This window comes from Balaenoptera acutorostrata, chromosome 4 (genome assembly GCF_949987535.1).
Source record: "Balaenoptera acutorostrata chromosome 4, mBalAcu1.1, whole genome shotgun sequence".
Lineage (NCBI taxonomy): Eukaryota > Metazoa > Chordata > Mammalia > Artiodactyla > Balaenopteridae > Balaenoptera > Balaenoptera acutorostrata.
The window spans coordinates 116,957,926-116,982,745 of NC_080067.1; the positions used below are offsets into that span (position 1 = coordinate 116,957,926).

Sequence of the window (24,820 nt, forward strand, 5' to 3'; positions counted from 1 at the left end):
CCTACTTATTTCCTAGAGAATACCTGATTAGACTTACAGATAATATAAATGGAGGTAATTTTAATTCAATATTTAATAAGCTAAGTACAATTTAGGCCTTAAGGGGAAGAAAATGTTTTATTGTAATAATGAATGTAGATAACCAGGGCACAGTGGATATAATATGATTAAACAGTGTATTAATTTAAATAAAATAAAGTTGCACAGGTTGAAATAAAAAAAATAACATGATATTGAAAAGAAAACTTCAAAATCATATTTTATAATAAAAACCCATTTCTGACATTTATATTATTACTGATTTTTAGTAGTTGAATTAATACTTTGTCTCATTAGAGTTGTGTGCTTCTTGCTACCTAATTTTGTTTGAAATTAATATATACAGTAGCCTCAATATAATTCTGTCTAAAGACCTAGATACATTTTGTTATAGATGATACTATTATGTTGTATGAGATATGAATAAGCACTTTTTGCACTTTTTTGATGTTTAATCTTTTTCTCAGTCAGTTCCAATTAACTGACAGTATAATTTCTGTTGACAAAATAAAAAGCAAAAATATAGCATTTTCCCTTTATTGACTAGTTATATTAAAATTATACTGATAGATGAGTTTTTTTTATTTTTAAAAATAGAGTACATAGTAAGATATTACCTGCTTTTCAGTATCTTCCTTTAAAAAAATGTTATTTTCCTTTAAAAAGAGTATCTTCCTTTAAAAAAAATGTTATTTTGATTGTGATTCAAGACTCTATCCTTCTATTTGACATGCCATATTTTTCTATAAAAGAAAAAGTCTCAAAGTACTTTCTTTGTTTAAGGTTAATCTGCTGCCTCAGTTGAAATACCCAGATCAAAACATGTAACTTTTGCTTTATGGTTTTATGATGTACATTTTAATAGCCATTCAGCTTCAAAGACTCTGTAATAGCTAAGAGGAATATATAATTTTTCTTCATATTTTGATATTTGGCCACTGTTTAAAAATGCCTCCTGCTTATTTGTATGCAATATTAGTGGGGTTAGTAACATCCAGTGGACTAAGTGGCTGATTTTGAAAATTCTAGAAGTTATTCAGGACCACAAATAAATACATTAGGCAAATAGTTTTGAATTACAAAATGTAACTTCATCTAATAAGTGTGGTTACATCTGATTATACTTGCTTGCCAAGAAAATCTGACTATGTTTTATTTCATTATAAAGTTCATTGGCAGAATGTGAGACAAATCAACAGTTTTTGATTTTAGGGATATTTCCTAAAAACCTTAATACTGGAATTATCTGTGTGACAAAATTATCTTAATAAATCATCATTACTTGATTACAGGTTGAATATTTCAGACATCCAAACCAATTAGACTGATTATTTTGATTGCCAGAAATCCTTAAATGTATATATTATTCATTGATGTATTCAGTTTGTATATCAGACACCTGTGATTTAAACATTTTTAGTGGTTTATGATTCACAGGAAAGTCAGCGCATTTCATTATCTTTTTCTGGATTTTAGGGATTTTGTTTTTGCTTCATAAAATATATGAGTAAGCTAATCAATCGATCTTAGGCAGTATATATGACATAGTATTTGTTTCTAATTTATGTGTTAATTGGTTTAAGATAGAAAGCTAATAACTAAAATAGGTTACGTCTCAAATACATTCAAGCTGGCTCCTAAGTATATATTTGTTAGCATCAAATTCTTCCAGTTGTTTGGAAACTAGGCTACTTTGTGGTTTTTAAGGACAGACTTTAAAAGCCTTGTGTCAATGGAATAATCTTAAAATCAAAGCCCCACCTTGTCTGCTGTAACACACCAAAGTAAAACTGTACTCTTAAATTCTGCTTTATATTTTTATGGGACTCTAATCAACTGGAAATATTAACTGTGTCATGGGCTGTCTGATGACATTCTGAAGTAGAAAAAGTAAATTGCCTTTTCTATTGTACCCTCTGCCAGACGTTTTCCTACTTTGACTCAAGGCAAACCATTCAATTGAGATGATTCAGTTCATTTATTACTACAGAGCACATTGAGTAATATTTGTAATTCAGTCATAATTTGGAATATATCCTAACTCTTCTCAGCCCTTCAAAGAAGGAAAAATGCAATTTATGGGTGCTGAATTTGAAATTTACGATAGTAGGATTAGTAATAGACGTCTTTCAGAAATCTATATTTTCACTGGTATATATTCCTTAAGCTTGTTCTGGTGTTCTATTTAAAAGGCAAAGCTTAGATTCAGTGAACGATTTCATTCATGTGTAAGCTTAATAATTGCATCGTACATGTGACTGCTGAAAAGTAGGGTGCAAAACAGAGTACCTCAGCTGGAGGTCCTTTAGATTTAGATTTTTAACATATATTTAAGATTTCACCAGCCCCCAGTAAAATTGCTGAGAACTGAGTCTCTCACGAGCTTCCCTGGTAGATGACACTTCACAAGTGTTGTGACAGTTTGTTGTCAGAGGAATTAAGTGTGACTCTCTCAGGAGAGGGCAACTCTTGGAAGTTTACACATAGACTCCTTTGAACTTTGCCCCATGCACCTTTTTCTTTGCCGATTTTGCTTTATCCTTTTACTGTATGTAATAAATCATAGCCATGAGCATGACTATATGCTTAGTCCTGTAGGTCTCCTAATGAATCACTAAATCTGGATGTTGTCTGGAGGACTCTCGGTACAGCTTTCCTCTTGTAATTTAACTTCAGTGACCTGGGATAAATATATTTATATAATAATTAAATACATTGTTAACATTAGGTTGGATGTTTACATAGTGTAAGAAAAAAAAAAGCTACATCTTTATTCCAGTGATACTGTAAACCCTCTAAAACCTGCTCTTTTTTTTTTTTTTTTTTTTTTTTAGAAGTGGGGGAATAGGAGTCTATGTTCATGCTTTGGATTCTTTATTTATTTATTTCTTTATTTTTGGCTGTGTTGGGTCTTCGGTTCGTGCGAGGGCTTTCTCTAGTTACGGCAAGTGGGGGCCACTCTTCATCGCGGTGCAGGGACCGCTCTTCATCGCGGTGCGCGGGCCTTTCACTATCGCGGCCCCTCCCGTTGCGGGGCACCGGCTCCAGACGCGCAGGCTCAGTAGTTGTGGCTCACGGGCCCAGCTGGTCCGTGGCATGTGGGATCTTCCCAGACCAGGGCTCGAACCCGCGTCCCCTGCATTAGCAGGCAGATTCTCAACCACTGCGCCACCAGGGAAGCCCCTAAAACCTGCTCTTTTTCAACTTTGAGTTCTGGATTGTGTCCATGCAATTACTCACGTGTATGGTCTGGTTATTTAGGGACTCAGACCTCAGTCTTCCTGGTTCTCTGTCTTGTTAGGTCTTGAAAGCCCCAATTTTTGTGATCTGAGTGCAAGCAACCTGTGTTTTAAATCAGTTTTATTAGGACACTGAGTTTATAGAGTGAATTTATCTATCTGGATTTATCATGCTAAGATGATAAGAGAAAATTTGGACTACAGAAATATTGGGAACATAATTATGAGTCTGTCTTTCCCCCTATTTCCTGCACTGGTAGTTTATTTTTTCTTGAACAACAAAGGCTATTTATTTATAAAATGTTACCTTTCAATTTTTTTACTAACTTTTTAAAATAATCTAGTTTTAGAAAATATGTATAACCAGAGAATTAATACTTTTAACTTTTGCTTTCAATTTTCTGCTACTAACTTGAACATTTTAAGATCTGATTTTTTTCCTGAATGTATTTCCCAAGATTTTGTTAAAAAACAAAATGTTCTAGAGTTTGTTTCTTTACTATTTTCATTCTAGATAGTTTACTCCCCTGTAAAGTTTTGTGTCCAGTTGACCATTGAACAACTTGGGGTTTAGATGCACCTACCCCTGCTCAGGTGAAATCCACATCTGCTATCTCTGTCTCAAAAACAAAGTAATTGATAAATGACTCATTCAAGCTGAAACAGTTTGGATTAGAATCAGGACTCAAAATATAGTTCTTTTGATTCTACATATTGTGATCTCTAATTGAACACAAACTTTTCCCCACAGTTCGCTAATTTAAAGATCTATAAAATGAAAATCCAGATACTATATTTATCGAAAAATATCCACATATTAGTGGACCCACACTGTTCAAACCCATATTGTTCAAGGGTCAACTGAATCTCTTTTCTATCTCTACAGACTACACATCTATTTTATGTTTTATTAATGATTTACATATTCATAAAATATAATAAATGGATTATTTTGAAAGCACTACAAATTTGATTTGTTTCTATCTATTTAATCTTGTGGTGATTTTTTAAAAGAATTTTTATGTTGTTTAGACTTTGTTTCAGGTTAAGAGAATTTTAGAGGTCCATAGGATAGAATTTAGTATTTTTTTAGCCCATTTGAACTTTTTAATTAGATGCTCCATTTTCATTATTGTTTCTTTTCTGATTATCACAGGAAATTCTTTTTCTATTTACTCATACCAAGAATCTGTCTGCTCACATAGTTACAGCCAAGTATGTTAAATGTAGTTTTATAACTCCTTTTGGTCAAGAAGAAGATAGATTAAATATTGTAATAACAGGAATCAGTAGGACATTTAGTAACTCCGCCCTTAATCAAGTATGTGATATTGGGCAGTACTTTTTAATTATTAGATTCACATCACCTCCTTTTCTGCTTTTTATTGAATTGCAATATCATTGGCTTTTTTTCTTCTTTTCTCTTACTTTATCTCTGTAGATATTAGGATGCAGTTTTCACATTTGAATGTGTTTACCTGTCTAACATAAATGTCTAATATTTATGTTAGAAATTGACAGCAAATGTCCACCAGCCCAAGCTGGTGACGTAAATGAGTCAGTAGGGTTGGTATGAAAATGTGGCTTTGCAGGTACTGGGAGGAACCAGAAAGTACATGTTCCATCTTCAGAAATTCAAACTGAAAAATTGAAAGTACAGTTGTCCCTCAACATCTGCAGAAGACTGGTTCCAGGAGCCCCACCATATACCAAAATCCACAGATGCTCAAGTCCCTTACATAAAATGGCATAGTATAATGAATACTGTGGTCGCTCTGTATCCAAGGATGCTAATCCAAGAATATGGAAGGATGACTGTATATTTATTGAAAAAAAGATAAGTGGACCTGTGCAGTTCGAACCTGTGTTGTTCAAGGGTCTACTGCCTTCTGTAAGATAAACAAAACAGTAATACGTGTCAGATCAGGCCCAGGGACAGTCTGTGAACTCTGGTTTACATATTCATATCTTCATACATCTACCCAAGATATTTAGTTTTTAAACAGGTTTTGTTCCTACGCTGAGGTATTTTGGGCTAAAAATAACTTTCAGTTTGCCTTTCAGAAGTAAAATATACATTACCAATCAAATGGACAAATGAGAAAAGTATGACCTTTTCAAAATATTATTTAGAAAGGATTATTGATATGCAATTTTATTCTTTCTGAAATATTCATATAGCAACCTTGTTAAAAAAAACGTATAGACATGCTTCCTTTAAATTTTGCAGTGAACCCAAAACTGCTCTAAAAAATAAAGTTTATTAATTTTAAAGAAACTTCAAAAAAGTATAGATATTAGAAATTGCTGTACAAAATAGAGCAATTTTGATCTATTCATTTCTTTTTGTTAAGCAGAATTTTTTCTCTTTAAACCCTAAATGAATATGCATTAATAGAAACATTGGTATATTCTACCTTCATCATGGCTTGGACCTAACAATCTAGAACCTCCTGGCTCCCTTTCATATCTACTGGATTGCTTGGATTTCTGTTTTTTTTTTTTTTTCATTTCTTAACTTTGAGTAAGTTTTTGAAACTCAAAGTGAGTTATTTAAAGCAGTTAATTACCAACGATACTCATCTTGCCCCAAAGTCTTGATTTACAATTCTGGAGTTGATTGTGATGACTTAATCTCCACTTATGTCAGATTGCTCTTTAATATATAGAAGGTTAACAAAATTACATAAATTTCAAATGGGTTAAGGAATTGTGTACACTATTACTGCTTTGTCATTAAACTAAATGAGGTATTAAAGTCTTAAGACCGTAGTTATAATGAGATAGAGAACTCAACCATAACTGTATGACTAAAAAAAAAATACTAATTGATGATGCCCTCTTTTCAATTGTCCAAAATAGCCTTGTTTCATGTGGTGTTTTTAATTGACTTATAACAGTGCTTTGTTTTCTTTCTGTTTTTATGGATATAGGACTCTAACTTGTAGAACTTTTTACTTTATTAAACATGTATATTCTAGTAATTAGGTCTCCTTCTTTTACCCTCACAAAACAAGTCTAGTAAGTATAATACTGCTTATCATATGGTTGATTTTAAAAGTCTTTTTTTTTTCTTTTACTTTTTATTCTGAACTATATCTGTTTTAAACTGTAGAATAAGGAAATATTTTAAGCAAACACTGAAGGCTGAAAGCAGTTTTCTATTGATAATGAAATTATATTTTCTAAAAGGAGAAACTATGTAACTATGGTTATATTACATGAAAAATCTTGATGAAAATTCAGAGATAAGTGACAGACTTTGTGTTTTTTTTTTTTTAAGTAACCAGTACTGTATAGTAATCACTGTATGTTTGCATTGAACAAGACAGAGTCCCTGCACTTTGGACCAGACTGACACATTTTTTCCTTAGGTTTTTCTCAGATATTGAGTGATTTTGCAACTAAAGAAATTTAACAAATTTTCCTTTTAGAATGAATTTCATCAAACAAATGAGGTAAATCTTAGTAGTTTTCTGTTGTTTATGTGATATATTTCTTTGAACATCATGATTCCTAAGAGAGAGATTTTGATTTTAATTATTACTCTTAGCAAAGGATGTATAAGAATTAAGGAAAATACTATATACATTATGCTTAAATATATATTTATCTAATATTTTAGCTGGGAAGTTTTAAGATTTCTTCTGTCAAACATAAGGTGGTGGTTGGAAGAATATGGATTTGATGGATTTCGTTTTGATGGTGTTACATCCATGCTCTATCATCACCATGGAATAGGTAGGTAACCTGATACATTACAGATGTAACTAATGATTTTATTTTATTTTTTACTGGAAGATTACAACCAGGCTTGGGGTTCATTTATGTCGCTGCAGTAACCATTATTGTTGGATTGATTTTTATTAGTTCCATTGTGTATGTCTTTTCTCTGGTCACTTCTGATCCCCTTTCGGCAAGAGATTGGGTCAAATATATTTTATAAGTACATAAAAGATAATGATTTTCTTTGAAATATATCTACTTAATAGTATGCTCTCCTTAATATGTAGCATTCTTTTAAAAATGTTTTTTAAGGATACCATTTATTCCAGCACCCTCAGGCTGTGAACATGACAGCAGTTGTAATGAAAAATAAATAACAAAAATAATAAATGAGAACATTTGTTAATGTATGGGTTCCTTTGCATATTAAACATTGAAGAAAATATGTATATTTTAAATATAGATGTGCTCAGTTAAAATTAAATTGTAAATTAATTTGTAATTAAAAATATGGATCAAAGATCTTCAGTTTAAAAGTTGTACAGAGAAGTGGGATCACAGAATCCTAATCCTTCAATCGATAACATGGAGAATAATTATTCTTTTTTTAATGACCAAATATTTACTGGCAACAACCAATCCAAAAAATTGACTCTAGAGTATAAATCAAAAAGTGGCTGCCAAGGAAAGATGCTATATTCAAAGTGTGCTGTTATCTGCTCTCAGTCATGATGCTGCCCACACGAAACATTCCTAGGGAAGAAGTTGAATCTATAAGATATGACAGGTTTCATTGATATCTTCCACTTTGGAGAGAAGCTCACTTAGGGGATGAAAAAGGTAAGCAAGACAAAATTCAAAAATATCCTCTCCTAGATTAAAACACCTACATGCCCCTGCAGAACCTCGCTGTGCTGAGGGCTAGGTATTTTCCAAGGAATTGTGGAGTTGGTGAAATGAACTGAAATCCACGGATATGGGATATGCTTTTTATGGGTAGAGAGCCCAAGAAATGGTAAAGAAAAACATTCTGAGTTACTTAGCATGCTTTCCCACTTTGAGATGAGGATAAAAACAAAAACTGAGGCAGTAGACATTCTTCAAGATGGTGGAGTAGAAGGGCATGCTCTCACTCCGTCTTGCGACAGCACTGGAATCACAACTAACTGCTGAACAATCATCGACAGAAAGACACTGGAACTCACCAAAAAAGATACCCCACATCCAAAGACAAAGGAGAAGCCACAATGAGACGGTAGGAGGGGCGCAATCACAATAAAATCAAATCCCATAACTGCTGGGTGGGTGAATTACAAACTGGAGAACACTTATACCACAGATGTCCACCCACTGGAGTGAAGGTTTTGAGCCCCACATCAGGCTTCTCAACCTGGGGGTCCGGCAACGGGAGGAGGAATTGGTAGAGAATCAGACTTTGAAGGCTAGTGGGATTTGATTAGAGGACTTCGACAGGACTGGGGGAAACAGAGACTCCACTCTTGGAGGGCACACACAAAGTAGTGTGTGCATCGGGATCCAGGAGAAGGAGCAGTGACCCCAGGGGAGACTGAACCAGACCTACCTGCTAGTGTCGGAGGGTCTCCTACAGAGGCAGGGGGTGGCTGTGTCTCACCATGAGGACAAGGACACTGGTAGCAGAAGTTCTGGGAAGTACTCCTTGGCGTGAGCCCTCCCAGAGTCCGCCATTAGGCCCACCAAAAAGCCCCGGTAGGCTCCAGAGTTGGGTCACCTCAGGCCAAACAACCAACAGGGAGGGAACCCAGCCCCACCCATTAGCAGACAAGGGGATTAAAGTTTTATTGAGTTCTGCCCACCAGAACAACAGCCAGCTCTACCCACCACCAGTCCCTCCCATCAGGAAACTTGCACAAGCCTCTTAGATAGCCTAATCCACCAGAGGGCAGACAGCAGAAGCAAGAAGAACTACAATCCTGCAGCCTGTGGAACAAAAACCACATTCACAGAAAGATAGACAAGATGAAAAAGCAGAGAGCTATGTACCAGATGAAGGAACAAGATAAAACACCAGAAAACCAACTAAATGAAGTGGAGATAGGCAACTGTCCAGAAAAAGAATTCAGAATAATGATGGTGAAGATGATCCAGGAACTAGGAAAAAGAATGGAGACAAAGACTGAGAAGATGCAAGAAATGTTTAACAAAGACCTAGAAGAATTAAAGAACAAACAAACAGAGATGAACAATACAATAACTGAAATGAAAAATACACTAGAAGGAATCAATAGCAGAATCACTAAGGCAGAAGATCGGATAAATGACCTGGAAGACAGAAAGGTGGAATTCACTGCTGCAGAAAAGAATAAAGAAAAAAGAATGAAAAGAAATGAAGACAGCCTAAGAGACCTCTGGGAGAACATTAAACACAACAACATTTGCATTATAGGGGTCCCAGAAGGAGAAGACATAGAGAAAGGACCCGAGAAAATATTTGAAGTGATTATAGTCGAAAACTTCGCTAACATGGGAAAGGAAATAGCCACCCAAGTCCAGGAGGTGCAGAGAGTCCCATACAGGAAAAACCCAAGGAGAAACACACTGAGACACATAGTAATCAAATTAGCAAAAATTAAAGACAAAGAAAAATTATTGAAAGCAGCAAGGGAAAACGACAAATAACATACAAGGGAACTCCCATAAGGTTAACAGCTGATTTCTGAGCAGAAACTCTACAAGTCAGAAGGGAGTGGCATGACATATTTAAAGTGATGAAAGGGAAGAACCTACAACCAAGATTACTCTACCCGGCAAGGATCTCATTCAGATTCGATGGAGAAATCAAAAGCTTTACAGACAAGCAAAAGCTAAGAGTATTCAGCACCACCAAACCAGATCTACAGCAAATGCTAAGGAAACTTCTCTAAGTGGGAAGCACAAGAGAAGAAAAGGACCTACAAAAACAAACCCAAAGCAATTAAGAAAATGGTCATAGGAACATACATATCAATAATTACCTTAAACGTGAATGGATTAAATGCTCCAACCAAAACACACAGACTCGCTGAATGGATACAAAAACAAGACCCATATATATGCTGTCTACAAGAGACCCACTTCAGACCTAGGGACACATACACACTGAAAGTGAGGGGATGGAAAAAGATATTCCATGTATATGGAAATCAAAAGAAAGCTGGAGTAGCAATACTCATATCAGATAAAATAGACTTTAAACTAAAGAATGTTACAAGAGACAAGGAAGGACACTACATAATGATCAAGGGTTCAATCCAAGAAGAAGATATAATAATTATAAATATATATGCACCCAGATAGGAGCACCTCAATACATAAGGCAACTGCTAACAGCTATAAAAGAGGAAATCAACAGTAACACAATAATAGTGGGAGACTTTAACACCTCACTTACACCAATGGACAGATCATCCAAACAGAAACTTAATAAGGAAACACAAGCTTTAAATGACACAGTAGACCAGATAGATTTAATTGATGTTTGTAGGACATTCCATCCAAAAACAGCAGATTACACTTTCTTCTCAAGTGCGCACAGAACATTCTCCAGGAAAGATCACATCTTGGGTCACAAATCAAGCCTCAGTAAATTTAAGAAAATTGAAATCATATCAAGCATCTTTTTTTGACTACAACGCTATGAGATTAGAAATGAATTACAGGGAAAAAAACGTAGAAAGCACACACACATGCAGACTACACAATACGTTACTAAATAAACAAGAGATCACTGAAGAAATCAAAGAGGAAATCAGAAAATACCTAGAGACAAATGACAATGAAAACAAGACGATCCAAAACCTATGGGATGCAGCAAAAGCAGTTCTAAGAGGGAAGTTTATAGCTATACAAGCCTACCTAAAGAAACAAGAAAAATCTCAAGTAAACAATCTAACCTTACACCTAAAGAAACTAGAAAAAGAAGAACAAACAAAACCCAAAGTTAGCAGAAGGAAAGAAATCATAAAGATCAGAGCGGAAATAAATGAAATAGAAACAAAGAAAACAATAGCAAACATCAATAAAACTAAAAGTTGGTTTTTTGAGAAGATAAACAAAATTGATAAACCATTAGCCAGACTCATCAAGAAAAACAGGGAGAAGACTCAAATCAATAAAATTAGAAATGAAAAAGGAGAAGTTACAACAAACACCACAGAAATACAAAGCATCCTAAGAGACTACTACAAGCAACTCTCTGCCAACAAAATAGACAACCTGGAAGAAATGGACAAATTCTTAGGAAGGTATAACCTTCCAAGACTGAACCAGGAAGCAATAGAAAATATGAACAGACCAATCACAAGTAATGAAATTAAAACTGTGATTAAATATCTTGCAACAATCAAAAGTCCAGGACCAGATGGCTTCACAGGTGAATTCTACCAAACATGTAGAGAAGAGCTAACACCCATCCTTCTCAAACTCTTCCAAAAAATTGCAGAGGAAGAACAGTCCCAAACTCATTCTATGAGGCCACCATCACTCTGATACCAAAACCAGACAAAGATACTACAAAAAAAGAAAATTACAGACCAATATCACTGATAAATATAGATGCAAAACTCCTCAACAAAATACTAGCAAACAGAATCCAACAGCACATTAAAATGATCATACACCATGATCAAGTGGGATTTATCCCAGGGATGCAAGGATTCTTCAGTACACGCAAATCAATTAATGTGATACACCATATTAACAAATTGAAGAAGAAAAACCATATGATCATCTCAATAGATGAAGAAAAAGCTTTTGGCAAAATTCAACACCCATTTATGATAAAAATTCTCCAGAAAGTGGACATAGAAGGAACCTACCTCAACATAGTAAAGGCCACATATGACAAACCCACAGCAAACATCCTTCTTAATGGTGAAAAACTGAAAACATTTCCTCTAAGATCAGGAACTAGACAAGTATGTCCACTCTCACCACTATTATTCAATGTAGTTTTGGAAGTCCTAGCCATGGCAATCAGGGAAGAAAAAGAAATAAAAGAAATAAAAATGGAAAAGAAAAGTAAAACTCTCACTGTTTACAGATGACATGATACTATACATAGAGAATCCTAAAGATGCCACCAGAAAACTACTAGACCTAATCAATGAATTTGATAAAGTTGCAGGATACAAAATCAATGCACAGAAATCTCTTGCATTCCTATACACTAATGGTGAAAAATCTGAAAGAGAAATTAAGGAAATGCTACCATTTGCCATTGCAACAAAAAGAGTAAAATACCTAGGAACAAACCTACCTAAGGAGACAAAAGACCTGTTTGTAGAAAACTATAAGACACTGCTGAAAGAAATTAAAGATGATACAAACAGATGGAGAGATATACCATGTTCTTGGATTGGAAGAATGAATATTGTGAAAATGACTATACTACCAAAGCAGTCTACAGATTCAATGCAATCCCTATCAAATTACCAATGGCACTTTTTACAGAACTAGAACAAAAAATCTTAAAATTTGTTTGGAGACACAGAAGACCCCAGATAGCCAAAGCAGTCTTTAGGGGAAAAAATGGAGCTGGAGGAATCATGCTCCTGGACTTCAGACTATACTACAAAGCTACAGTAATCAAGACAATATGATACTGGCACAAAAACAGAAATATAGATCAATGGGATGGGATAGAAAGCCCAGAGATAAACCCACACACCTATGGTCAACTAATCTATGGCAAAGGAGGCAAGGATATACAATGGAGAAAAGACAGTCTCTTCAATAAGTGGTGCTGGGAAAACTGGACAGCTACATGTAAAAGAATGAAATTAGAACACTCCCTAACACCATACACAAAAATAAACTCAAAATGGGTTAGAGACCTAAATGTAAGACTGTCACTATGTAACTCTTAGAGGAAAACATAGGAAGAACACTCTTTGACATAAATCACATCAAGATCTTTTTTGATCCGCCTCCTAGAGTAATGGAAATAAAAACAAAAATAAACAAATGGGACCTAATGAAACTTCAAAGCTTTTGCACAGCAAAGGAAACTATAAACAAGACGAAAAGACAACTCTCTGAATGGGAGGAGATATTTGCAAATGAATCAACGGACAAATGATTAATCTCCAAAATATATAAACAGCTCATGCAGCTCAACATTCAAAAAACAAATAACCCCATCCAAAAATGGGCAGAAGACCTAAATAGACATTTCTCCAAAGAAGACATACAGATGGCCAAGAAGCACATGAAAAGCTGCTCAACATCACTAATTATTAGAGAAATGCAAATCAAAACTACAGTGAGGTACCACGTCACACCAGTTAGAATGGGCGTCATCAGAAAATCTACAAACAACAAATGCTGGAGAACGTGTGTAGAAAAGGGAACCCTCTTGCACTGTTGGTGGGAATGTAAATTGATACAGACACTATGGAGAACAATATGGAGGTTCCTTAAAAAACTAAAAATAGAATTACCATATGATCCAGCAATCCCACTACTGGGCATATACCCAGAGTAAACCATAATTCAAAAAGACACATGCACCCCAATGTTCATTGTAGCAGTATTTACAATAGCCAGGTCATGGAAGCAACCTAAATGCCCATCAGCAGACGAATGGATAAAGAAGATGTGGTACATATATACAATGGAATATTACTCAGCCATAAAAGGGAATGAAATTGGGTCATTTGTAGAGACGTGGATAGATCTAGAGACTGTCATATAGAGTGAAGTAAGTCAGAAAGAGAAAAACAAATATCGTTTAGTAACGCATATATGTGGAACCTAGAAAAATGATACAGATGAACTGGTTTGCAGGGCAGAAATTGAGACACAGATGCAGAGAACAAACGTATGGACACCAAGGGAGTAAAATGGTGGGGGGTGGGTGGTGGGGGGCGGGGCATGGTGTGTTGAATTGGGAGGTTGGGATTGACATGTATACACTAATGTGTATCAAATTGATTAAAAAATTAATTAATTAAAGAAAGAAACAAATAATGTGCACAGCAAAAGAACACATAATATACCAGAAAAAAAAGTGAGATGACACAATTAACATTAAGACACAGTGTTTAATTTATAAAATTCCATGATAAAGAGAAAATCATCAGGTAATATGTAGAAGAAAAAACAATTTACCTTCATGGTCGAAAAAAAATGCCTGGGCTCATGCCACTGTATTGCCACAGCAATGTCTACAGAATTCTTAAGGAAAGAAAGTGTTACTTGAGAATTGAATATTTGAATTGCCATTGAGGGATAAATTTGAAAGAACTTGAAAAATAAAACTTCCATAATTACCTGTGAAAATAACCTTTAGAGATAGAATCCAGCAAACTGAAAAATAAGGAGCCAAAATAAAGAACTTAGATATAGGAAATGAGAGGGAAAAAAGGCAGGCATTGAGCACTAATTAGATTTAATTAAAAATAAGAGTAGACAACTGAAGGAATATAAAGTACATAGTATAATAATACCAATAAGTGAAATATACTATAAGCAATCAAATCAGGAGGTGGGGGAAGAGGAAGTAGAAGTTGAGGGATTTTAGACTGTTTTTGTCATCATAGGAAAACCATGCTGCATAAATTGTAGCCATATTTAAAATAATATAAACATTATGTCTCAATTTTATGATGGTTTTCATATTTGCTTTTCTTCAGAGGGATCGAATAGGAGCTAGCTAACATTAATATCTCTTAGTGTGACAAAAAATGTATCTAAAACAAAATTTATGAATCTCTTTGGTATCATTTTTTTTTTAATTTATTTCTTTTATTTCTTTATTTTTTGGCTGCGTTGGGTCTTCGTTGCTGCGCACGGGCCCTCTCTAGTTGTGACGAGAGGGGCTGCTCTTAGTTGTGGTGTGTGGGCTTCTCATTGCGTGGCCTCTCCCGTTGCAGAGCACGAGCTCTAGGCACACGGGCTTCAGTAGTTGTGGCACTCAGGCTCAGTAGTTGTGGCTTGCAGGCTCCAGAGCACAGCCTCAGTAGTTGTGGCACATGGGCTTAGTTGCTCCATGGCATGTGGGATCTTCCTGGACCAGGGATCGAATCCGTGTCCCCTGCATTGGCAGGCGGATTCCCAACCACTGCGCCACCAGGAAGCCCTCTTTGGTATCATTTTACTTTATTTTCCTGCTGTAAAATTCAGTTCAAATTAAATTAAAATTTTAAATCACAGGGTTTTTGTTTGCTTTTTGTAAAACAAAAATTGAATTGCAGTATTGTCTGAACTTTGAATGTAGATATGGAGTACTTTTGTAAGTTAAATCATATAATTGCTGGTTCATGACATTTTGCTATGATAACAAAACTGATATCAACCAACTAATTGGTGGGGGCATTTGTGCAGAGTTAAGACTTGCATGCTAAGATGATGCATCCATATTGGTTTTCTGTTCTCCAGGTCAGAATTTTTCCGGTGACTACCATGAGTATTTTGGACTACAAGTAGATGAAGACGCTTTGACTTATATCATGTTGGCAAATCATTTGGTTCACACGCTGTATCCAGATTCTATAACAATAGCTGAGGTAAAGCTATAATGATCTCTACCCTCTGACCCCCTTTAAAATAGAACATTTTGTCAGCATACAATATTTGAATAATCTCTATGTTGTCAATAATTGCATAAGTGCAATTATACCCTGACTATAGTGCAGCTACCTTGTGTGGGTGGCATATTATTCACAATTCACTGTTTTTCTATTAGCAGATAGTGTACCCTAATTACTTGTCATTATTCCATTGTTAAAAAAGAAACTGCCAGTGGTTCGAAAGTAAAATACCCTAATCAGTGGACAGGTCCTTTTGCCATGTGACCTTCAGCACAGAAAAGAATTGAATATTAATATGCGTCCGGCTATTTAAGTTTTTTTTTCCTTTCTGGTTTAATCATTAGAGATGGCATGGATCACTGCCTGCAAGCTTCTCTGAAACCTCTCTTGTTCTGATGCGATTACCTTTCTTGTTTACGTTATTGCTCTCAAATTGCCAAATGTTCACTAGTTATTCATGATTACTGAAGGTTCATGATTAACTGTCCCAAAGCTGCACTGTAATGATATAATTCGGTATATGCATAATTGACAATTCCCCTCTTGGTGATAAATTTGATAAATTAAGAAGTTTGTTAAATGCTTAGGCTAATTTATATTTAGTAGTAAAGTCCCTCTGGTTTTGTGAGTCCTCTAACTAGGAATTATTATTAAAATTGAACTTAGTGTGTTAAAACTGTTCTATACAAACTGTAGTGGTTGGCATATAAGAGTAGTAAGGCTATTGTTGAAAGAGTCAGAGTTAAGGTGTATTTTCACATTTTTGGCATTTTGTTCATTGGAATGAAATGCAGTAGTGACAGTCTCCTTCCTGTAGTGTTTATTTTTTGTATAGCCTTTTTTCTATACATCATTTCTCAAAACTCCAAATCTCAAACTAGGTGATATGATTTCCTGGTTTATCTCTGGATCGAGAACAGAGACCTTTTGCCTCCTAAATATCTTCTAGGAATAGAGCAATAGATCCTAAATTCCTGGGGTAAATTTTCATATAAAATTTAAAAACCCCACAATTACAATGCCATTTTGATACTCTGTATTGTTTCACAATCTCTACCTACCTATATTTGGTCATAACTTATAAGTCTTTTTAGTACTTATGCTAACACTTTCTGTGCTGAATATTTTTTAATGTAAATTAGTATTTTTAAACTTTTATTTTGTCTTTATATATTTTAATATTATCTGTCAAACATCAAAAAAAATAATTAGTTTGTCAATTATATTTATGGCAATTTGAAGCCGAGACATTATATATGACAAATTACTACAAACAGTTAATGACAGCACAAATCAGAAGTGGGTACTGAAGAAAAAGTAGTAATTATTTAATACATGAAACTTAAAATTGTTACATGGATCTTTCCATTCATTTCAAGTAAAATAGTTTCATCATCTAGGGAGCTCTTGTCTGATTATCAGTGTTTCTACCAAGGAAACTTTGAGACTTTAGCCTACTTTATATTACTTGGTTTTAGGTATTTTTAAAACAAGATGTGTCTTCAATTTATTCTACTTAAATTGAAAACTACTTCAATTTCAATACATCACTTTTCTGTCTAGTGGGAGTCTCTTCAAAATGTGGAATTGATCCTCATGAACTTTTTTTTTTAAGACAGGAATGTGGTATAATCAATGCAGTGCAATGCAATACAATGTTATACATGAAGTCCTGTAGTAGAAATTTGAATTTATTTATAATGATAGTTATTAAAATTGAAGCCTTTTTTCTGTATATCTACTATTATACATGGTTATATTTGCTGTATTAATTAAAAATATTTTTTTGATGACTGAGGCTTTTTCCCCCTCTGGAATAGTCATGAGTCATTTTTAGATATTAAAGAATTTAGGGGCTTCCCTGGTGGCGCAGTGGTTGAGAGTCTGCCTGCCAATGCAGGGGACACGGGTTCGAGCCCTGGCCTGGGAAGATACCACGTGCCACGGAGCAGCTGGGCCCGTGAGCCACAATTACTGAGCCTGCGCGTCTGGAGCCTGTGCTCCGCAACAAGAGAGGCCGTGATAGTGAGAGGCCCGCGCACCGCGATGAAGAGTGGCCCCCGCTTGCCACAACTAGAGAAAGCCCTCGCACAGAAATGAAGACCCAACACAGCCATAAATAAATAAATAAACAAATACTTTAAAAAAAAAAAAAGAATTTAAACTATTTTAACTTCATTTGAAACATACATGATCATTTTAATATGCTATGTCAGTAAGCATCAACCCCTTTATATTTAAAGTATATTTATTTTAGTGACCGTTACGTTTACTTATTTTTTTTTTCTTTTAAGATTTTAAAAGAATAGTCATTAACTCTGTACTTCCAAAAGAGAGCTAGAAATATCTCATATGCATTAATGGGGCAGCCTTCTAGGAGTCAGATTTAGGAGTTAAGACCAATTGGTGTCCAAATATTTTTCTTAGCAGATTCTATTTCCTTTCAAACTATTTGCTAAAACTACCTGTAGACCGAATATAGACTATACCTTAATGTTTTCTTGAGAAAAATTATCTTGATCTTTAATGCCATCTTATCACCAGTCTTAGGAAAACTCTGGGTTTTATGAAAATTCTTTTGGGAAGGCATTGTGTCTGTAATTCCAGTGCCTAACCCAGGTGCCTGAGATTTAATACATATTCAGCCAGTGTTTATAAGGAGTTGAACTGAATACCTATCATATCTGTGAAAATGTGACATATTTTGATAAATATAATTCTTTTAAAATGGTTTCTTTTCTGTTAACCATTCATCCTTTTTCACTTTTTTTAATTCATCTTTTTTCACTTTTATAAACTCTAAGGAAGTATGTAGAAATAAGATATTATTGACAAATATTTTCTTATGGATGTATTCCACCATGTACTATATTTAACTGTAGCTCTCTTCCATTAGAAAACAATTAATACATATTTTGGCAGTCCAGAGAGGTCATATGTTTCTTTTTTTCCAGCTTTTCTGTGGGACGAGTTTGAGGATGAGGTGTGTTGTGGAAGAAGAAGCAGTTAAGTCTCAGAGAGCTCAGAGTATGTGATAGTCTTTCTTAGGAAGTAAGGAAGATGATCCAAAGAAGAATTTGGGCGATGACACACATAGAAAAGCTTGTGACAAGCACAGGGAAGAGTAAATGTTTCAAAGTGGATGAGGTATTGAATATTTGAAATGAAGTAGTGGAAATAACGACAGAAAGATAGAGGTCTCTTCCTTGCACTTTCTGTGTACTTCAGCTAACAATTATGACAGCCACGCACATTGTCATTTCGTGATAAGTGTATGTGTGTGCATGTTCATTTAGGTCCTAGTTCATGAATCCAGCAAGTCAAGTATTATGTCTTATGTATCTTGAAATCCTTGGCAGCACCTTCATGCATTCACTCAGCAGGGAGTTACTGAGTTCCTGCCTTATGCCAGCGACTCTTCTACTATTCTAGATTCCTGGCATATGTCAGTGGACAGCGGCGTCAGGAACAGCAACAAAAGTCCTGCTCCATGGATCTTAAATTTTAACAGTGAACGAGGAAGCCGACAATCAAATAGTGAACTATATTGTCAACGCTTAAAGTATACTTGTTGAATTATATCTTAAATTGAAGAATTTGAGGTTTTTATTGTTGACTATTGAAAGCTATTTGCAGGCAGTGATAGGAGCAGACTATTCAGCAGCAATTAGGATAAAGAGAAACTGGAGATGGGGAACTTTGTTTGGAAACATAGTGGTTGAAGAAAACAGTAATGTAGGTTAAATAAGATAGTGTCTGTAGAAATGGAGCAAAGGAAAAGAATTTATTGGAAAGATATTGTGGAGTTAGAATTGCTAGTACTTGTCCCATATTTTACCACAGTTGTTATAATAACGTATTTTGTTGCATCTGGGTCCTTGTACCATTACTTTTTTACTTATCTGTTTGACTGTATATTTATTTGATTACTGATAATCTAATGGTGGCATGACAGTAGGAAGACCCTGTCAAAAGGCCAGATGTCTGAGTCCTGGCTCTACCATGGAGAAACATGTCTTTAGTGATCCCTTCACCTCAATAAGCCTCGATTTCTGTATCTTCTAAATGAAGAGAATCCACTAGATAACCTCAAAGACCCTTTCCAAGTGTAACTGACTCTAGTGAAAGCCATCTTGCTGCTTCGCTCTTAGTGTGCTAACTCTACTTTCCATTTCATCAGAAGCTAAGTTCTCACAAAATACACTGTATGTCCGTGCTGTATACAGAGAGAACAAGAATAACAGATATATGGCACATGTATTTTTATGTTTGATGAAAGCAGTAGTTCATAAATATAGTACTCAAAAATTAGTGTAAGAAGCTATGTTTCAACAATAACACTTTTACTAGTTTTTGTTCTCTATGTGCTACTAAGGAAAAGAGATCAAATTTGTCCTGAAATGAAAAGCATTACACAAAATCTTATTGGGAAATGAGATACACTATCACAATTTTATCTACTTTTACAGTTATGCTACCAAAATACTCCACGAGTATTCACCCCTATTTATTGTTTGTATTCATTGGCCTGGATTTTACTGTCAGAAGAATATATAGTAAAAACTTGAGCAATCTGAACTGATAATGCTGATGCTCTTTATTTCAGGATGTATCAGGAATGCCAGCTCTGTGTTTTCCAATTTCCCAGGGAGGGGGTGGCTTTGACTATCGATTAGCCATGGCAATTCCAGATAAATGGATCCAGGTAAGGTTTCATGTAAATTTCTTTTTTCCTGTGGATACTATGTATTATGTTGGTTTATTTATTATTTCTTTGATTTATTTCTTGGTTGTGATCATTAGTTACAGATATAATTGAAGTATTAAGTTCTCTCATTAGTGTGTTGCTTCTTGTGCTTTTTAATAAGGTGCCTCTCAAACTTCTAAAAGTTCTAATTTAAAGTATTCACACTTACATTATACAGGCACAGAGAAAATATGATTGATGTAATGTTAGCTGTGTAAATGGAATTTTGCATTATCAATGCAATTATATGAAAGTTCGGTGTTCTATATTTAAAACACATTAAACTTCATCAACGCATCCATTTCTGCCTGCAAATCATCAATTAATGTAGAAGTCACTCCTTAATTCCCAGTACTTGCTTCATAGTATGTTTTTTTTCTCAACAGATTTGGATTTATCCATTCCTTCATTTAGCATTTAAAAGCCCTTACCATGTGTTAGGCACTAGGAATGAATAATTATACATGACACCTTGCATATAATTTCTAATACAATTTTATTAAATTTAATGATAGTTCAAGTAGTTTGGATTATATTTTGTTTCATTTTATGTTTGTCTAAAAGACTAAAGTTGTTACATAGATTTGATGTAGAACATTTCTGAGTGGCCAAGTCTGTAATCATAGGCTGAATATGTATAAGGAGTCAGATACGTATCAAATAGTCATTGCTTTCTGATAAGTCCTTTAGTACAGACATGAACAGGTGCCATGAGATCACAACGGTAGAAGAGCTTAACTTTGCATAGAGAAAACATAAAGCCTACTCTGAAGGAAGTAGTTACTGTAATCATCTCTTAATTGTCTTTTCTGTATCCCTAGGCAATTTGGGCAGTGCACAGCTGTGACATTAAAACTCTACCAGCACAACTTCCGCTTCTCCATCTATAATGATTTTGTAAACATTGTCAGGTCGAAAAGCAAGGGTTTTACAGAGGCGATTAGACTTAGAAATCAAAGGAACAAACAAATGTGTGTTCCAACTTTAATACCTGGGAAAGTTGCTTTGTATTTGTCACTTTAAAAAAATGCTGTGGTCTTCAAGTTTCTTACCTTAGTTGAAGGTTCTTTATCCACCCCCCATCTTTTATTATTTCTAATCTTCCACACAGACTTTTTTCCCCTCACAAGTGCCAAATCTTACTTTTTTTACTGAAAAGCCTTCATCAGTCTTTGGGCAAATTCAAGGATATTTCAAGGTGTACATCAAACTAGAATTATTTCCCAGTCAGTCATGGCTCACAGTAGGATATTTCCTTCTCTAAGCAATCATGTCAGGCTTTAAAAAAAATTTAACTTATTAAACATTTCAGTACCTTGTATGCTCAAGATACTGTACTATGCAGTACATCATATAAATAGAAAAAAATGTATTGTCCTCTGTTTAGGATATGGCCATCTTGTCTTTGTAGATTGTAAAGCCTCTGAAGACAGATATCATCTTCTGTTTTATGTAATTATTTAACATCTTTTTTCATCACCAAAGTGGGAGCCTTAGTTAATAAGACAAGAGAGAGTTAAAATAATATTTTTTTAAAACTCAGTGATTTTCCTCTCCTTTTATAATTTGTGCATTTAAAAATATTCCGTAAATGATTATCATCCCTTCAAATGTCAATAAAACACACAAGAGTATTGATAGAAATGACAACTATACTCAGAATGTATGTGTCATGCATTTTATCTACACATAGGGTATGCGTTAGATTAGAATGCTAGATTTCATTCATGTTTTTGCTGTTCAAAAGCAAATTATTTACCATTTTCTACTTGTAGAGTTCAAAATCAGTAGTCTGGGATATCATATTAGTTTAGTCATTTACTGAACAAATATTTGCCTATCTAAAATATGCCAAATTTGCTGTATCTTCTTTCATTTTATTTGATCATTTTTATTATCTAATAACTGAAGTGTTCATGTAAAGGTAATATAGGTATTTAATTGAATTCACTCATTTATTAATTCCACCAAATATTTATTGAGCATCTGGTATTTTTCATTATATATAGTTTTTTTAATTACACTTTTTATATTAAGATAATTGTAGATATTCATGCAGTTGTAAGAAATAATACAGTGAGATCTGGTGAATTCTTAAACAGTATTCCCCAATGGTAACATCTTGCAAAGCTATAGAACAATATCACAACCAGGATAGTGACATGGACATAGTCAAGATATAGAACACTTCCACTACCACAAGTTTCCCAAATGTTGCCTTTATAACCACACCCACTTCCCTCTTCCCCCAGTCACTCCTTAACTTTTGACCACCACTAATCTGATCTCCATTTCTATAATTTTTTCATTTCAAGAATGTTATATAAATGGAATTATACAGTATGTAACCTTTTGGAATTGCCATTTTTCACTCAGTCGAATTCTCTGGGGATTTCATCCAGGTTCTTGCATGTATCAGTAGTCTATTCCTTTTCAACTTTTTTTTTTTTAAATTTTTATTGGAGTATAGTTGATTTACAATGTTGTGTTAGTTTCAGGTGTACAGCAAAGTGAATCAGTTATATATATATATATCCACTCTTTTCTTAGATTCGTTTCCCATATAGGCCATTACAGAGTACTGAGTAGAGCACCATGTGCTACACAGTAGGTTCTTATTAGTTATCTATTTTATATATAGTAGTGTGTATATGTCAATCCCAATTTCCCAGTTTATCCCTCCCTCCCTCACTTATCCCCTGGTAACTGTAAGTTTGTTTTCTATATCTGTGACTCTACTTCAGTGTATTCCTTTTCATTGTTGAATGGTATCCCATGGCATGGATGTGTCACAGTTTGTTTAATTATTCGTCCATTAAAAGACATCTAGATTGTTTCTAGGTTTTGGCTATTGTAAAGAAAGCTGCTGTAAACATTTGTGTACAGATTTTTGTATGACCATAAATTTTCATTATTCTAGGATAAATGCCCAAAAGTACAATTACTGGGTCTTATAGTGGTTGGATGTTAATTTGTTAAAAAACTGCCAAAGTATTTTTCTGAGTAGCTGTACCATTTTACATTCCCACCAGCAACTTTGGTGAGATCCAATTTCTGTACATCATCGAACAATAGCATTTGCTATTGTACTATTTTTTATTTTAGTCATTCTAACAGGTGTGCAGAAATACCTCACTATGGGTTTAATTTGTCTTTCCTTAATGGCTTAGGATGATGAACATCTTTTCGTGTGCTAATTTGCCTTCTGTATATCCTCTTTGGTGAAATGTCTGTTCATGTCTTTTGACCATTTTCTAATGGGATCATTTATTTCCTGTGGAGTTTTGAGAGTTCTTTATATAGTCTAGATTCAACTCTTTTGTGGGGTATGTGGTTGACAAATATTTTATCCCAGTCTTTGCTTGTCTTTTCATCCTCTTCATGTGGACTTGCACAGAACAAAAGTTCTTTGCTTCCTTTAAATTTGATGAAGGCCAATTTATCATTTTTTATCCTTTTAGAGATCTCTTTTGGTGACAAGCCTAAGAATTCTTTGACTCGCCTATGTTTTCTATTAAACATTTTATAGTTTTACTTTTATATTTAAACCCATAGTCCATTTGAGTTAGTTTTTGTGCAGTCAACGTGTAAGGGTTTTTTTCTGTTTTTCTTTTGCCTATGGATGTCTAACTCATTCAGCATGATTTGTTGAAAAGTCCATTGAACCTACTTCCATTGAATTGTTTTTACACAGTAGTCAAACTTAATTGGGCATATTTGTATAGGTCTATATATTAGTTTCAAATTGTTGCTGTATCTAAGTACCACAAACTTAGTGTCTTAAAATAACACAAATTTACTGTCACATAGTCAGAAATCTGAAGTGGGTCTTACTAAGCTAAAATCAAGGCATTAGTAAGGGTGCATTCCTTCTGGAGGCTCTGTTTCCTTGACTTTTCTAGCTTCTAAAAGCCTGTAAAAGCATGGACCTGTATTCCTGTATTCCTTGGTCCATGGTCCCTTCCCCCATCCTCAAAGCCAACAGGGTAGCATCTTCAAATCTCTCTCTTACTCTGACAATTCAGGCATCTTTTAAGAAAGATGCCTGCAATTACATTCGGCCCATCCAGATAATCCAGGAATCTACCCATCTCAATGTCCTTAACTTCAACATATCTCTAAAGTCCTTTTTGCCATGTAAGGTGACATATTCACAGACTCTGGGTATTAGGATGTAAACACCTGTGGGTGGCCATTAGTCTGCCTAATACAGCCTGTCCTCTGGTGCTCAGTGATTCACAGTGCAATTACGCAGGATGGCTAAGCACCTCTGAATTCCACTGAGCCAAAAAAAAACGTGCAAAGGAAGATACAAGCAGGCTGGAACCCCATTTCTTGTACCAAAATCTTCATTAATTTTCTATTGTTGTGTAACAAACTACCACAAATTTAGCAACTTAAAACATTACTGTTATTATCTCACAATTTCTTCTAAGGGCACCCATTGTATTCAAAGGTCCCTCCCACACTCCAGGTTAAGGATTATACAAAGATGTGACTCTGAGGGAGCCGGAATCATA

The 24,820-nt window shown here is 34.7% G+C and overlaps 1 protein-coding gene across 1 annotated transcript in view; it reads left to right on the top strand.

The window, feature by feature from the left end:
* GBE1 (1,4-alpha-glucan branching enzyme 1) overlaps window positions 1–24,820 on the top strand; it is a 275,832-nt gene that overhangs the window by 174,964 nt on the left and 76,048 nt on the right. The window contains exons 8-10 of the mRNA XM_057545311.1: window positions 6,904–7,019; window positions 15,402–15,529; window positions 20,160–20,258. Of these exons, the coding sequence (XP_057401294.1) occupies window positions 6,904–7,019; window positions 15,402–15,529; window positions 20,160–20,258 (343 nt within the window). The remainder of the gene's footprint in view (window positions 1–6,903; window positions 7,020–15,401; window positions 15,530–20,159; window positions 20,259–24,820) is intronic.